Here is a 15,951-nt window from a genome sequence, read left to right on the forward strand (position 1 = left end):
TGAAGAAGGAAAACATCTAAAACAGGAAGAACAGTGGCTGTCAAGGAGTGGAATGGGGAATCCCTGCCATACACAAGCTCAGCCAGCTCGATTATTTCCATTTTGTCTCTCTCTAAGCAAAATAACTGATTTCTACACAATAAATTTATGAGAGATACCAAAATTTAACAGAATGGCATGAGTAGCATCATTCAAGCAAATTAATCCACATCCGCTGCCAGGAAGAACAAAGGCTGCTGCAAGCTGTACATGTCAAATTACCTTTTTGGACGTAGTCTTCCATGTTGCCAAAATATAGTTCGGCCTTTTCCAGTTTGAGAAAATATGTCATTTTATACAGTATTTACAGGACTTTCCCAAACTAATGCTGTGTTCCATTTGCGCTCGGAAGTCGGCATTTCTGAGTTGTTAGTTGGAAATTTCAACTGGAACGTCCACTGAAGTCCGATTTCCTACTCGGAAAGTTACCCCTAAGCTGGCTTTCAAAGATGGCTGCCATGAGTGTAAACAGTAAGTAGAAGCTCCTCAATTAAAATTTTCATGTGGTATATGCAAACTATTAACTCTTGTTAACAATAGCCTTGTAGTTTTGTGAAAGACATGTTATTATGTTTTTGCGACCTGTTTATGTGGAGAATTGTTAAAGGGATACTTGACTCATTAAGTCATTTTCAGCAGTAAAACGTTAATATTTTGGCCAGAATTAATGTGATAACTTCATTATTTTTCATGTACTACTAGTAAAACTAGTTTTGCCACTTGCTGTCGACTGAGGAAGTAGATAACAACCAATCATGATGGCTCAGTTTGCTGTCCAAATTCACAAGACTGGGTCCTCCGAAGACCGGATTAGTCGGCTGCATGACGTCACTCCCGTCGCGACTCGACAGCACGCATATGAAGGACCCAGCCTTGTGAATTTGGACACACGGACAGAAAACGGTTGAGTCATGATTGGTTGTTACCTACTTCCTCAGCACAGGTGATGTCATCTTCAGTCAACAGCAAGTGGAACAATTTTTTTTTTTAAAGGTATTGTACATAAAAATAATGAAGTTATCAAATTAATTCTGGACAAAATATTAACTTTTTACTGCTGAAAATGGTTCAATGAGTCAAGTATCCCTTTAAAGGTATTATGGAGCAGTGCATGGCCTCTGAACTAGGGCTGCACATACAATCAACGACCATGGCATATGCCTAATAGGGATATAACGGGTTGTTAAATTATTTGATTTAAAAAAAAAATGCTGAAGGAAATAGCTGTTCTATCAACAATTCCTGCCCTCAAGTCTACGTGTTGACAGCAACACTGGCCTGCATTTGGATCCACACAGGACGACTCCTGTTCCTGGCCATTTGTTCCAGAGAGCGCATGTGGCGGTCGTACGTACAGTATCAGCATGAACTGATGCCGAACTTTGGTTGTGGCTGAGTACAATCACATCACAACAGGTTAGAAAGTATGATGAAAGTAACAAATGTGACATCTATGTTATAATGCTATTATTCCTATGTGTATTGTAGAGAGCCTTGGGGAGAATGCTGCCTGCACCCTCACTCAGACCTTCACCATTGACTGCAAATGAAGACTTTCATAGGGACCAGACACTGTTCCCTTACTCCAACACTTGCAGACCTGAAGCTCAGAGGTGCCACAAATAGTTGCCGGCTCAACTGAGGTCAGCCCAGCAAGGGTTTGAGGTCCTGATAGGTTGACTGACAGATAAACTGTTAGAGTTCAATTGATGACACTTTTCTTAGAGTTGTTTACACTTTTGCACAATGTTTACTACCTCACTACCCGAAGTGACTTTTTTTGTACAATTTGCAAGTGTTAATTCATTATTTTATTAAACTATTATATTTCTACTTGGAGTCATTGCCGTTTATAATAAGAATAACAATGAGAAGAAGGGCACCACCAACTAAGTAAAATAATTATTGACAGGAAAAAAGTAATAACAGCTACCAGTTTGAACATTTTAAGAAAAGTAGGATCCTTCCATAGCATGGCCTCATGACATTTGCAGTGTGTCCTTTACTACAGGGAACATTTGTCAATGTCGCTTATGTAGATGAACAAATATATATTTACTACCCAAAAAAAACATTTTTGTTCATCTACCTTTGCCAGAGATAAATATATGCATAGTAACAGACAGAGCGATTAAAATGCTCTCTCATTGGATGGCAGAAAGGTATACACGTGGACAAAATTTTGGGTACCACCCTCTGTTTATCTGTATTTGCTGTTATGAACATTTACCCTTTTACTTTTGTGAACAATGAAATGTGTCAGAAAAAAATAGACAACCTTTTGTGTCTTTGTGTTTCCTTTTCAGCCACCGTGTTTTTATTGCAGAAGTTGTTTACATTTGACAAGCCAAGCACAAAAATTGCTTTCGTGTAGGTTACCATCTTATTTTCTGATGTGGTAACTGGAATGCTGGAAATTCTACAGCAATGTCATTGCCAGCTCAGACTTGTTACTGTATTTGAGATTTTATTTCCATATACATCTTGATGACAACTTAGAAAATAGCATTATTCATCACAAAATTTCTGTGAACAAAAGTGTTGGTACATGTCGATTTAAGTGTATGTGCCTTAATATTTAGTTGCAAATCCTTGAATGAAATGATTCCATAAAGCGTATGACCCATTACAATCACCAAACTGCTGCTTTTCCCGGGCTTTCCCAGCAGCCTCTTTCTTTCAGTTGTTAATTTTTCTTTCAGTTGTGTCTTTCGTTCAATTGGCAAACAATTATTTTGGAGATGTCGTGAATTTTGTTTTGCTGATGACATCAAATGAAGATCAATGAGGAGAAGAAACAAAGCCATGACTTTCCCTCCATTGTTGATCAGCATGTATGTTGGTTACAACCTTTTCATCACTTTGATAAAGGTTTATCTTTGTCTCATCTGTCCATAAAATGTAGTCTCAGGATTTCGATGGCCTGCCTGTCTTTGTACGTTTTTGACAAATTCCAGCCTGGCCTTCCTGTTAATTTCGCAAGTGAGCAGTTTCCATTTTGTAGTGGTTAGTCTAGTCTAGAAGATCCGCTGTATTTTCCATATTGTTTAAATGTAATGGGGCATATCTGTGCAACAAAACGAAAGTGTCAGGAACATGCTCCAACACCTTTTAATCACATGACAAACATTTGGGTTCAAAAGTGCTTATCTGCTTTTTCAGAGTATTTAGGTCAAATTTAATGAGCTTATAACAGTATTTTTGCAAAGCTTTGTTATACCAAAAATTGTGCAATCAAGTCATTGTTAAATTTTTCCTTAAGTGAGATGCAGAGGATATAAAAAGTCAACACACCCCTGTTCAAATGTGAGGATTTTGTGATATTTAAAAAAAATCCCAAAATCAAAACGTTATTATGGGGCAACATTTTTGTGACAGTGAAAACTGAACATTATTACTTGTGTAAATGCACAATTTGGATACTGCTTTTAAATTCAGATGATGAGATTGTGTCAGGGGTTATACACACGTGGCCTGTCAGTCAAGATACTGTATGCCAACAAAGCAAATAATTTTGATGAACAACTTTTGGGATACATATACATACTGTACATTCAGTATCGTAGACAATTCAAGTGTGGCCTTTAGTATACTACATTGTTGTTATCTATGCATATCCTCCGTGAGTCATCACCTTATCGTGGTGGAGGGGTTTGCGTGTCCCAATGAACCTGGGAGCTATGTTGTCCGGGGCTTCATGCCCCTGGTAGGGCCACCCATGGCAAACAGGTCCTAGGTGAGGGACCAGACAAAGCATGGCTCGAAGGACCCCAATGATGCATACAAACTTTGGATTTTCGTTTCCCTTGCCCGGACGCGGGTCACCGGGGCCCCCCTCTGGAGCTAGGCCTGGAGGTGGGGCTCGAAGACGAGCGTCTGGTGGCCGGGCCTACACCCATGGGGCCCGGCCGGGCACAGCCCGAAAAGGCAACGTGGGTCCCCCCTCCCATGGGCTCACCACCGGTGGAAGGGGCCAAAGGGGTCGGGTGCGCAGTGAGCTGGGTGGCAGCCAAAGGCGGGGGCCTTGGCGGTCCGACCCTCGGCTACTGAAGCTAGTTCTGGGGACATGGAATGTCACCTCTCTGACAGGGAAGGAGCCCGAGCTGATGTGCGAGGCTGAGAAGTTCCGACTAGATATAGTCGGACTCACCTCTACACACGGCTTGGGTTCTGGTACCAATCCTCTCGAGAGGGGCTGGACCCTCTTCCACTCTGGAGTTGCCCACGGTGAGAGGCGCAGAGCAGGTGTGGGCATACTCATTGCCCCCCGGCTGGGCGCCTGTGCGTTGGGGTTTACCCCGGTGAACGAGAGGGTAGCCTCCCTCCGCCTACGGGTGGGGGGACGGGTCCTGACTGTTGTTTGTGCTTATGCACCGAACAACAGCTCAGAGTACCCACCCTTTCTGGAGTCTTTGGAGGGTGTGCTGGAGAGCGCTCCCCCCGGGGACTCCCTCGTTCTGCTGGGGGACTTCAACGCTCACGTGGGTAATGATAGTGAGACCTGGAGGGGCGTGATTGGGAGGAACGGCCCCCCCGATCGAAACCCGAGCGGTGTTTTGTTGTTGGACTTCTGTGCTCGTCACGGACTGACCATAACGAACACCATGTTCAAGCACAAGGGTGTCCACATGTGCACTTGGCACCAGGACACCCTAGGCCGCAGTTCGATGATCGACTTTGTAGTCGTGTCATCGGATTTGCGGCCGTATGTGTTGGACACTCGGGTTAAGAGAGGGGCGGAGCTGTCAACTGATCACCACCTGGTGGTGTGTTGGCTCCGATGGCGGGGTAAGATGGTGGTCCGACCAGGCAGGCCCAAACGTATTGTGAGGGTCTGCTGGGAACGTCTGGCAGAATCCCCTGTCAGAAAGAGTTTCAACGCCCACCTCCGGCAGAGCTTCTCCGTTGTCCCGGGGGAGGCGGGGGACGTTGAGTCCGAATGGACCATGTTCCGTGCTTCCATTGTTGAAGCGGCCGATCGGAGCTGTGGCCGTAAGGTGGTTGGTGCCTGTCGGGGCGGCAATCCTCGAACCCGCTGGTGGACACCAGCGGTAAGGGATGCCGTCAAGCTGAAGAAGGAGTCCTATTGGGCCTTTTTGGCCTGTGGGACTCCGGAGGCTGCTGACAGGTACCGGCTGGCCAAGCGGAATGCGGCTTCGGTGGTCGCTGAGGCAAAAACTCGGACATGGGAGGAGTTCGGTGAGGCCATGGAGAATGACTTCCGGACGGCTTCGAGGAAATTCTGGTCCACCATCCGGCGTCTCAGGAGGGGAAAGCAGTGCGCCATTAACACTGTGTATAGTGGAGATGGGGTGCTGTTGACCTCGACTTGGGACATCGTGAATCGGTGGGGAGAATACTTCGAAGACCTCCTCAATTCCACCAACACGCCTTCCTTTGAGGAAGCAGGGTCTGGGGACTCTGAGGTGGGCCCCCCTATCTCTGGGGTCGAAGTCACTGAAGTGGTTGGAAAGCTTCTCGGTGGCAGGGCCTCGGGGGTGGATGAGGTTCGCCCGGAGTTCCTAAAGGCTCTGGATGTAGTGGGGCTGTCGTGGTTGACACGTCTCTACAACATCGCGTGGACATCAGGGACAGTGCCTCTGGATTGGCAGACCGGGGTGGTGGTTCCTCTTTTTAAGAAGGGGGACCGGAGGGTGTGTTCCAACTTTAGAGGGATCACACTCCTCAGCCTCCCAGGTAAGGTCTATTCGGGGGTGCTGCAGAGGAGGATCCGTCGGGAAGTTGAATCTCGGATTCAGGAGGAGCAGTGTGGTTTTCGTCCCGGCCGTGGAACAGTGGACCAGCTCTACACCCTCGGCAGGATCCTTGAGGGTGCGTGGGAGTTCGCCCAACCAGTCCACATGTGTTTTGTGGACTTGGAGAAGGCGTTTGACCGTGTCCCTCGGGGAGTCCTTTGGGGGGTGCTTCGGGAGTATGGGGTACCGGGCCCCCTGATACGGGCTATTCGGTCCCTGTACGACCGATGTCAGAGTTTGGTCCGCATTGCCGGCAGTAAGTCGAATTTGTTTCCTGTGAGGGTCGGACTCCGTCAAGGTTGCCCTTTGTCACCGATTCTGTTCGTAATTTTTATGGACAGAATTTCTAGGCGCAGCCGGAGTGTCGAGGGGGTCCGGTTTGGTGGCCTCAACATCGCATCTCTGCTTTTTGCAGATGATGTGGTGCTGCTAGCTTCTTCAAGCCGTGATCTCCAGCTCTCACTGGAGCGGTTTGCAGCCGAGTGTGAAGCGGTTGGGATGAGGATCAGCACCTCCAAATCCGAGACCATGGTCCTCAGTCGGAAAAGGGTGGAGTGCTCTCTGCGGGTCGGGGATGAGGTCCTGCCCCAAGTGGAGGAGTTCAAGTATCTTGGGGTCTTGTTCACGAGTGAGGGTAGGTTAGAGCGGGAGATCGACAGACGGATCGGTGCAGCGTCTGCAGTGATGCGGACGCTGTATCGGTCCGTTGTGGTGAAGAAGGAGCTGAGCCGAAAGGCAAAGCTCTCGATTTACCGGTCGATCTACGTTCCTGTCCTCACCTATGGTCACGAGCTGTGGGTCATGACCGAAAGAACGAGATCCCGGATACAAGCGGCCGAAATGAGTTTCCTCCGCAGGGTGTCCGGGCTCTCCCTTAGAGATAGGGTGAGAAGCTCGGTCATTCGGGAGGGACTCAGCGTCGAGCCGCTACTCCTCCACGTTGAGAGGAACCAGTTGAGGTGGCTGGGGCATCTGGTTAGGATGCCTCCTGGGCGCCTCCCTGGGGAGGTCTTCCGGGCATGTCCTACCGGCAGGAGGCCCCGGGGACGACCCAGGACACGCTGGAGAGACTACGTCTCACGGCTGGCTTGGGAACGCCTTGGGATCCCATCGGAGGAGCTGGCTGAAGTGGCTGAGGAGAGGGAAGTCTGGGCTTCCCTGCTAAAGCTGCTGCCCCCGCGACCCGACCCCGGATAAGCGGAATTGAAGACGGAACGGAACGGAAAATCTGCTGAATCGAAAGTACCAAAGTAGTCCTACGAGTTCTGCTAAAGTAGTCCTACGAGTTCTGCTAGTTTTATTTGTTGGAGTTTTATGAGTTGGCATCTTGATTATTTTTCCCCACTGTGAATGTGTTTTCTCTATGATGGCAGTGTCGGATCATTTACGTTTGTTGAGTCCTGCGGAATTAAGGCTGCTGATTAGGAACGAAGATTCCAGAATAACAACCACATCTGGATTGGCCAATGGTAAGAACGTTTGCATTACAGTCATACACATATTTTGGTTGGCTCTGGGGGAAGAGTGACTTATGTCTTTAGGGCATTGGTGAAAACAACATTTTGACTTCAACACAAGTAAAATCAATTGCATAATTCTGTTGCCAGCTTGTTTATTAGAACCAGTCAGCACTGTCACTGCGGTTTGAACCAGAACTCTCATTGAAGGCTCCGAGCTGTCAGGTTTTACTCGACGTACAAACGTACAGCTCAAGTTTGTGCCTAGTAAGGCAAGCTTCAAATAGTTTGAAGACGCTGACAATGGAGAGTAGTGTTAAGTTTATCAGCCATTTTTAAATTTAGTCTCAGTTTTAGACCAATTTCAATCACACTTGATAGTTTTTATCATAGTTAGTCAACCTCATCCCATTTTTATTTAGTCACCTTTGAGTCAACTAGAAGCTTTAGTCCAAGAAGACATAATTGTATTCATCTAATTTTAGTCAACATAAACGGTCAACATTTTAGTCTAGTTTTAGTCAGGACAATCATTTTACCCGTTTACATTTTTTTGTCTGCAGATAATATTGAACATTTCCATCTAATCTAAAACTACTTCACATAAAATGTTTTTACATCTTTTTGATTTAAAACAACTTCATACACAGTATATTAACAAGTGGCTATTATGACTCCATGCTACAAGCTATTAAGTTAGCTAGCATTAGTTAGCGGTCGGATTAACATCGTTTGAACATTAGCCTATAGCTGTTGCATTAACACATTCACTCCCAGCCATTTTCACTGAAGCAATCCTCTTCGCTCCCGGCTGTTTTACTGTATTTTGACAGATTTTCCAATATTGTGTTCTATTGCTATACTACTAAAAGAAAGATTAGAGTCTCTTCTTTCATCAGGAAAAAAGTACATTTCTATCTGATTTTGTTTTGCACCAATTAGCATTAGAATATAGCTAAGTTTCATCATTATTCACAAATAACTTATTAATTAACTTCAACTTGCACTGCACTGTTTAATGTATTTTGTCTGGTTTGGTGGGGTATTGGGGTACACATTGTATTGTAATGCAGCAACAATTTCCTATGTGTTTACACACAAATGGCCTAATCAAGCATATCTTGAATCTGTTTTAAACTGGGAAAAAACAGCTTGTTTGCAACATGGCCCTGGTTTATCTCTTATACTCTGCTGCCACCTGCTGGCCGTTTTTTTAATGACCACCATTACTACAACCGTTCTCTGCCGTTCAGAGGCTGCTTCAAATCCTTCTGTTTGCTCTAGCATAAAAAACAAAAAACTTTTAAAAATGGAACATATTTATAAGTTTTTGGGTGCAAACGAGTAAATGTTACGTTGAACTCGCTAGCTGCAGATTTTGTCTTGTCTTTGTTCGTGAACTAAAATGTTGACAGGTTTTAGTCCAGTCTTTAGTGAGCTAAATTTCCGTCTCGTCTTTATTAGTCGACGAAAATGCATACTGATTTAGTCCTAATTATTGTTTATTAATGGGGGGTTTAGTCTAGTCTAGTCTCGTTTTCGTCCGATGTATTAAACACTGTTTGTGTAAAAGTGACATGGCTTGCACTTAGCGCAGCATCACTGCTAATTTATGTTAGCCTATCTATGGCGTTTCCACTCATACTCTATGTTAGGATGAAGCCAGCATGCTAAATTTAGACCAAACTATTGACCTTTTTATATTGGCATCACACGTACTTTTAGGTAGTTAATTACTGCAATATACTGCACTCTAATGGCACTAAAAGTATGCATGATGCTGCCATCTGCTGGAATCCTCGCATCTTCAAGGTTTGACTTTTGCACAATATGGATTTTACCATTGATGAACCCAAGCCTTAATTCATGAATAGTACTAAATATTACATATTGTGCTATTGTTATTAGGATCATGAAAAAAATAGATAATAAGATTTAAAAAAATAAAAAAACATGACATCATCTTGAAAAGTTTACTTTTATCTCTGATTTAAAAAAAAATGCTTTATTTTGTTAACATTATTATTTTAATTAAAAAAATTTTTTTTTTAAGATTGACCAATTTATGCAAAATTATGAAATTTACCAAATTTGGACATAGGAGGTTTCTGCCTGACTGTGACACAAATACTTACACATTACTTATATAACTTATAATGCAATGTGTTTTTTTTTTAATCTTCAATAACATGTGATATATAGCCTTTGAATGTTTCTGGGGTGATACAGTATGTTGAGCATGTATTTTGTTTTTCTGTTAGGATACCAGCAGGCAAATGTTGTCATCGTTCCCAAACATCTGGCCAATGATTTTGAAGCATTTTGTCGCAGCAATCCTGCACCTATGCCACTTCTCTATCGCAGTCAACCGGGTGAGACCTCGTGCCCAATTCTGGCAAAACATGCTGACATCAGGTACACATTTACTGCTTTGATAACTATAGATTTAGTCTTTATGTGAAGTGTAAGGAGCTATGTTAGTATGTTGAGCTGAGGCTGAACTGCGTGAGATATCCTGTTTACGTCAATTTATTGAATATAAAACTTACAAAGACAGAATTTGGAACACTGGGTGGATTTGCATCTCGAGCGGCGCTGGTATACTTGCTCTTGGCCTCCCTGGCGCTGGAGAGACATCCACCTGAACGCTGGCGCTAGACCAGCAGTTCTCGTCCAGAGTTAACTTTAGAAGAGCTTAAAATACCGTGATATGGATTTAAAATATGCTTTAACGTTTATATACTGGTACCTACATACATATTATGAATAGTATGTATGTAGGTATAATATATGTATATGCATGCAATATGTATAGTGGTTATAGATTGGCTGACTTTTACCCAACCCCAAACAAGCACTTGTAATCTGTGTTTTACTGATCACAGTAGAACTGGGCCTGGTCTCGACCGATCTTGATAAAAAAATCCCGAGTCCGCACTGTCCAAGACCAAAAAAATGCCGTTTGATTCTGAGACGAGACCGAATCCGATCTCGAGAACTACAACACTAGTAACTGAATCATAATTACAAGTAGTTTTTGTTTGTGCATTTTCTGCACTGTCAATTTGAAATAGTGTCTTGTTTTTGAATAAAGGGATAGAAATTAAACATTGTTTCAATCCGATTAATCGGCAGATTAATCGATTATTTGTAGCAGCCCTAGTATATAATGATAGTTGTGTATAGCATCTGAATGTTCTTGCTTTTTTGTGTGTGTCACCAGGACAGACATCTCGCAGTACCGAGTGTATGAGGATGGCCTTGTGGTAAAAACTGTCTCCAGCTTGCTGGACCGCAGCAACTCACTAAGGTTTCCTCATGCATAAATAAACACAATAAGGGAATTTTGCTTAGTTGAGCTCAGATAGTGAGAGTTGTTTTTTCAAGATAACTATAGAAGATGATGCATTTGCAGTAATGAAACCCAGTGTATGGAGCCAGCTTTAAAACTCTAGTTAGTCAAGCAAAGCTAACACATCTGTGGATTTGTCACTTATCATTTTTCTATGTTTCCTCTATGTTTAAAGATTTGATAATTTATAAATGTTTCTATATCATCCTTAACTCTTTAGCTCCGAGCTGTTTCACTGAAGCAACCCCCTTCGCTCCCGGCTGTTTTACTGGATTTTGACTGACTTTGCAAGGCCCACAGAATATAGTTTTCTATTGCTATAAAAACATGGAAGCTACCAAAAGAAAGATTAGAGTCTCTTCTTTCATCAGGAAAAACCCCCATTTGTATCTGTATCTGTTTTGCAGCAATTAGCATTAGCCTATATCTAAGTTTCATCATTATTCACAAACCTGTTGAAAACATTGGCAAAAAAAGCTTGTTGCAACATGGTCCTAGCTTATCTCTTATACTCTGCTGCCACCTGCTGGCCATTTTTGTAATAACTACCATTGTTTTAAGTGACTTCTTAAGGTCAGAAGCTGCATCAAAGCCTTCTGTATGTTTTAGCATAAATAAATAAAAAGTTTACACGTTTTTGGGTTTGAATGAGTTCATCTGTTAAATTGGTGTAATTGGTATTTATTAGGATTCCAACTTGACGTTATCTGTTTTTAGGACTGCATGTCAGAAGCCGTCCTTGCCATGCGTTGAGTGGTCAAACATGGTTAGTTTCTATCTAGGCTGCAGCTTTGGCTTTGAGGGCAGCCTGAAGAAAGCTGGAGTTGTGGTCAGGAATGTGGAGCAAGGCAGAAATGTCAGCATGTACAAGGTATGAAGCAAATATGTCAAGATCCTGTCTGCGAGTTGAAATGCGAAAATGTTTTTTGTGTTTCTAGACTGCTGTTCCCTGTATTGGGTCTGGTGTTTTTAGTTGCCCTCTTGTTGTGTCCATGCGTCCAGTTCCACCTGCCATGTTGGATGCAGCAGTCCAGGCCACTAGCCTGAACCCACAAGCACATGGAGCCCCTGTGCACATTGGGGATGCAGGTGCACAAACACGCTTTTAGAGGAATTTGTACTTCTTTTTGAAGCAACTTTGGCTTTTTGTGCTTAGCTTTCCTCGGCATACGGGACCTGTCCAGACCAGATTACGGGGATCAGGTTGAGCTGCAGCCTGGAGATGTTCCAGTCTTCTGGGCCTGTGGAGTGACTGCCATAGAGGCAATCGTCAGCAGCAGTTAGTGTCACTTGCTTGAAGATATTTCAGTCTGTACACTCTTGCGACTTTTCATTTTCAACAGAATGGTTTCAGTTTTTTGTTGATCCCCCAATGAATGGAGTGATGAAAAAGTGTTCCTTGATTTCCAGAGCCATCATTGGCGTTCAGTCACTCACCAGGCTGCATGTTCTTAACTGATGTGCAAGACTCGTCCCTCGTATCTGACGTCCCTTACTACGAGAAATCTGGAGACACGAACCTCTGCTTCCAGATATCCCAGCATCCCTTGTTATACAGTCTGGCGTCACAGGGGGTTGTGGCCAAGATCAGGCAGCTGGATGCAATCATAGGAGAAGACCCAGGTACTGTCCATAAATACTTGGGAGTGCTCTACACTGTCATCAAGGTACCTACGTACTCTTATATCATTTACGTCAGTTTTTAGTTAACTTTCTGAGAGGCTTTTCTACACTTTTTGTTTCTGTTTGAGCTTAAAACAACAAAGCTGAGTGAAAGTTAAATATTTCAGTTATATTGAAGTTTCTGACAGCTGAAGTTTTCCTTTAACTTTCTAAGATAAAGGAAAATGCTTTTGATTTGGGCTGGGTATCAATCATTGTTCCCTCTAAGCTGCGCACGTGCGCAGTCGGCAGTGCTCTCACCTTTTCAGCGCACAGCAAATGTATGCAGCACAAAAAAAAATCATAACCTGAGCTGTATTTACTGTTTGTATTATTTTTTTTTATATTATCTTCCTATAAAGAAATTGAGAACTATATTTAGCACATGTGGTCAACGGAGTGGGAAAGAAAAATGTGACAAAAAATACAAGCTTAAATGCAAACGCATGTCGTGTCGTGGGACAGGGCAGCTCCATCCAAAATGAATGGGAAACACAAGGCTAGGTGACGCCGGCCGGCGCGTACCACGCACACAACTGGACACCATTCCCACTTCCCTTACAGTTTCAATTAGGGATGCTCCGATCCACTTTCTTCATTCCCGATTCATTACCGATACCTTGGGTTCAGTATCTGCCGATACGATACAATCCATACTAAATTGTCTTTGCACGAGTCCCCCCAATAATATTCAATATATTTCCACAAAAAAATTAAATGCTTTTAAATGTTCTTTAATGTTTTCGAAATATTTTTTTAACATTTATTGGAGTATGATTTTCATGCAATATTTTCATGTATTGAATGTATATTGAATGAATGTAATCATTACTTAAGTGACGGTACACTTTTATTTTCTTACATTCAAGCAGTGTTAATGTTTCAACTGTGCATAATGTGGCCAAGGCTCGCCTGATTCCAAGCACTTCTGTTTACAAAATGAGTTTGATGTGGTCAAGGCTCCTGCGCCACTTGCTTCTGTCTACACACTGTCTTTCATGTCTGCACGTAAAGAAATATTCATAGGCTACATGCTTTTTTACTCTTCAGTTTAAGAACATAGATGATCACCAAATGCCACCTTTATTTACAAAATGCCATTACAGCAGGCCTAATTAATTACATTATTCGTTGTCTCGCTTCCCACACGACCGTCCTTCCATGGAGCCTGCCGGCTCGCCACTCGCGGCAGCAGCGAGACAGGCCCCGATCGGGCGGCGGTGGACCTTGAAAATGAAAGTGAAAATGGTTGGGAGTGAATGAGTTAATTAAAATTCAGACGCGCAGTTGTTCATTAAACATGTCTTGCTGAGATCATGTCATCCTAAATTTAACATTTACTAAAAGGACGAAATACTTTACAGCGGGTTGCAAAAGTTCTCGGTTTAAGATAAGAACTGTACTATGACTTAAAAAAAAAACACGATAAAAATGTGAAATTGTTGAGAAAATGTGAGGTGCTGAGTGATGGCTCACGTCCAAAAGGCAGCGCCTGCCACTGTTATGTTCCTGGTAGGAGGCGGAGACTTTCTCCTCGTCTGAGTGGTCCTTCTCATGCCAACTTCTCTCAAACAGGTCAACGGGGGATCAAAGCTTTGTTTATTCAAGATGAACTTCTACGCTCCTGTATGTCACTCTCTCACGCCTCCTCTGTTGCCATAACGACAGGCTTCCCCACACACTACATGCACAGGTACAGCACATACACTTTGCAAAAAGGTGTGGAGGTAAGATCTAGTGCCATATAGGAAACAAGATGTTCTAAACTGCCTAATTTGTTCATAAATGTCGAGCTTCATGGCAGCATGAGGGAAGGACGACTCTCACACTTGTACATCCTTTTGACGTGTTTCACTTTCAGTCCTCCTGATGAGACTGATGGCCCACCTGGAGCTATTGCCATGGCAACCATGTTGCTTTCCCTTGGCAAGCAAGTGACGATGGTGACGGACAAGAGAGCCGTACAGATGAATCAGGCCATTATTGATGAGGCTGTGAGGACAGGTAGGATTTTTCTGCTCAAGCTTGCTGTTTACAAATGTTTTGCATACGCTTGTTCACTAAATTTATTGAACTTCATTGTCATTTGGTTACACGACCAAAGGATCATGCTGGTGTTCAGTCTTTTAAGCGTCTGCTCTGCTAAGATGGGGAGTGCGTTATGGTAGTAATAGGAAAAAGCCCACCACCAGTCAGAAGCTGTACAAGGCAGCTGTACGTTCTCTTGTGTACCCAGGTTCTCAGCAACAAGTGCACCCGCATCGATGGCTGACCGTGTCTGCGACCTGAAAGTGCAAGTGTGCGCTTTCGTAGCGGAGCACCACCTTTCCTTCACTTTGTCATAACATTTAGTGGAGCTCATCCAGGCATGCTCTGTTGATAAATATGCAATCAAAACTGTCAATATCAAATACACATGCATCACATCGTTGCACTCGTGGCATATCTGCTAGCTACAAAGCTGAACTTACCTCTAAACTGCAGGGTGTACTTTAATGAGGCAACAAACGAAAATGTGGACCACATTATAAATGTCCTCCTCAGATTTTTTCATGAATAGCGGGGAAAAGTGATTACACTTCATCTTGCCTCATGGAAAGCCAATATTGTAGACTCAAAAACACTTACTGACACAATTTCCAACATCCTGAACACATACTCCATAAAGTGGGTCAAGTTCTTCTGGATAATTGTAATATCATGAGAGGGAAAAAATCTGGAGTGAAGACACTAATAAGAAATGAAACCCCTGCCCTCCTTGATATCAATGGTGACAGTTCACACGGCATTAAAAGCAGCTAAGGCACTTTTTTACTCCATTTGAAGGATACATGGAGAACATTTGCTGGCATGTCTACTGTGACATAGAGAAATTCTCAAAGAAAAAATTACTTTTTTTCATAACTTCAGTCTCTCTGCTTTATTTGGAGACCAAGTCCCTATAATCAGCACCAGATTCCTGCAGATGCTGGATGCCTGCAACAGGTTGCAGGAGCTTCTGGATCCACTGATTGTTCACTATTACAGTCTCTAGTGTTTTTTCCTTTGTATTTTGTTTGTGAAACACTCACCCTGTTTGGACAATATATATAGGCCTACGAGTCATTTTAAGTATTTCCCCCAGCCAAATTGCTAAAGCCTGGTATTCGTGTACGGTAATTATTTAAGTGTTCGTCACGGTGGGGGTAGGCATTAAAATGTTTTTTGTTTTTTTTGCTGTAACCCATATATCAATGAAATTGCCCATCCCTGATCTATGGGGTATTTGTGTATATCTGCTTCTTCATGTTGATGAAAGTGGCACCAGATGCTCATCCCCTTGCCACGCGTAAAGGCGTTAATCAAGGCATTTTTAGTCAAGCCGCAACAGGCTACGTGTTGTAGCGTCTTCATCTCCTTCAGGAAACAACTTATATGGGGAACATTTTGTGTTTGATAAAGAACAGCATACATGTGATGATCTTTCAGTGGACCCCTCCGTGGATTACCATATTTGCGGATGTATTTTATTTTTTTCCACACATAAAGAATTTTGTCCTTCCATTCTCAGGTGTCCTGAAATCAACAATTCCACTGGTCACCTTCGAAGAGACTGTTCCCAACCCTGCACTAAACTTTTTGTGTCACCATGGAGACGCCGCTAAGCCAAGGTCAGTAAAGCTGCCTTGTGCACCAAAGCATGTCA

General features: G+C 43.3%; 1 protein-coding gene across 6 annotated transcripts in view; it reads left to right on the plus strand.

Moving 5' to 3' along the window:
* Positions 1 to 15,951, plus strand: part of dglucy (D-glutamate cyclase) — a 44,123-nt gene that overhangs the window by 1,384 nt on the left and 26,788 nt on the right. For all 6 annotated transcript variants that reach the window (XR_015097143.1, XR_015097146.1, XR_015097144.1 and 3 more), the window contains exons 3-12: positions 7,169 to 7,264; positions 9,514 to 9,667; positions 10,476 to 10,562; positions 11,322 to 11,475; positions 11,543 to 11,693; positions 11,761 to 11,883; positions 12,015 to 12,227; positions 13,842 to 13,959; positions 14,128 to 14,270; positions 15,817 to 15,916. Coding sequence is in view for 2 of the 6 variants with exons in the window: in XM_086095354.1 (XP_085951480.1) it covers positions 7,169 to 7,264; positions 9,514 to 9,667; positions 10,476 to 10,562; positions 11,322 to 11,475; positions 11,543 to 11,693; positions 11,761 to 11,883; positions 12,015 to 12,227; positions 13,842 to 13,959; positions 14,128 to 14,270; positions 15,817 to 15,916 (1,339 nt within the window). In the remaining 4 variants the exon portion in view is untranslated. The remainder of the gene's footprint in view (positions 1 to 7,168; positions 7,265 to 9,513; positions 9,668 to 10,475; positions 10,563 to 11,321; positions 11,476 to 11,542; positions 11,694 to 11,760; positions 11,884 to 12,014; positions 12,228 to 13,841; positions 13,960 to 14,127; positions 14,271 to 15,816; positions 15,917 to 15,951) is intronic.

The sequence above is a fragment of the Leptonotus elevatus genome, chromosome 14 (genome assembly GCF_054856555.1).
Source record: "Leptonotus elevatus isolate MCC_2025b chromosome 14, RoL_Lele_1.0, whole genome shotgun sequence".
NCBI lineage: Eukaryota > Metazoa > Chordata > Actinopteri > Syngnathiformes > Syngnathidae > Leptonotus > Leptonotus elevatus.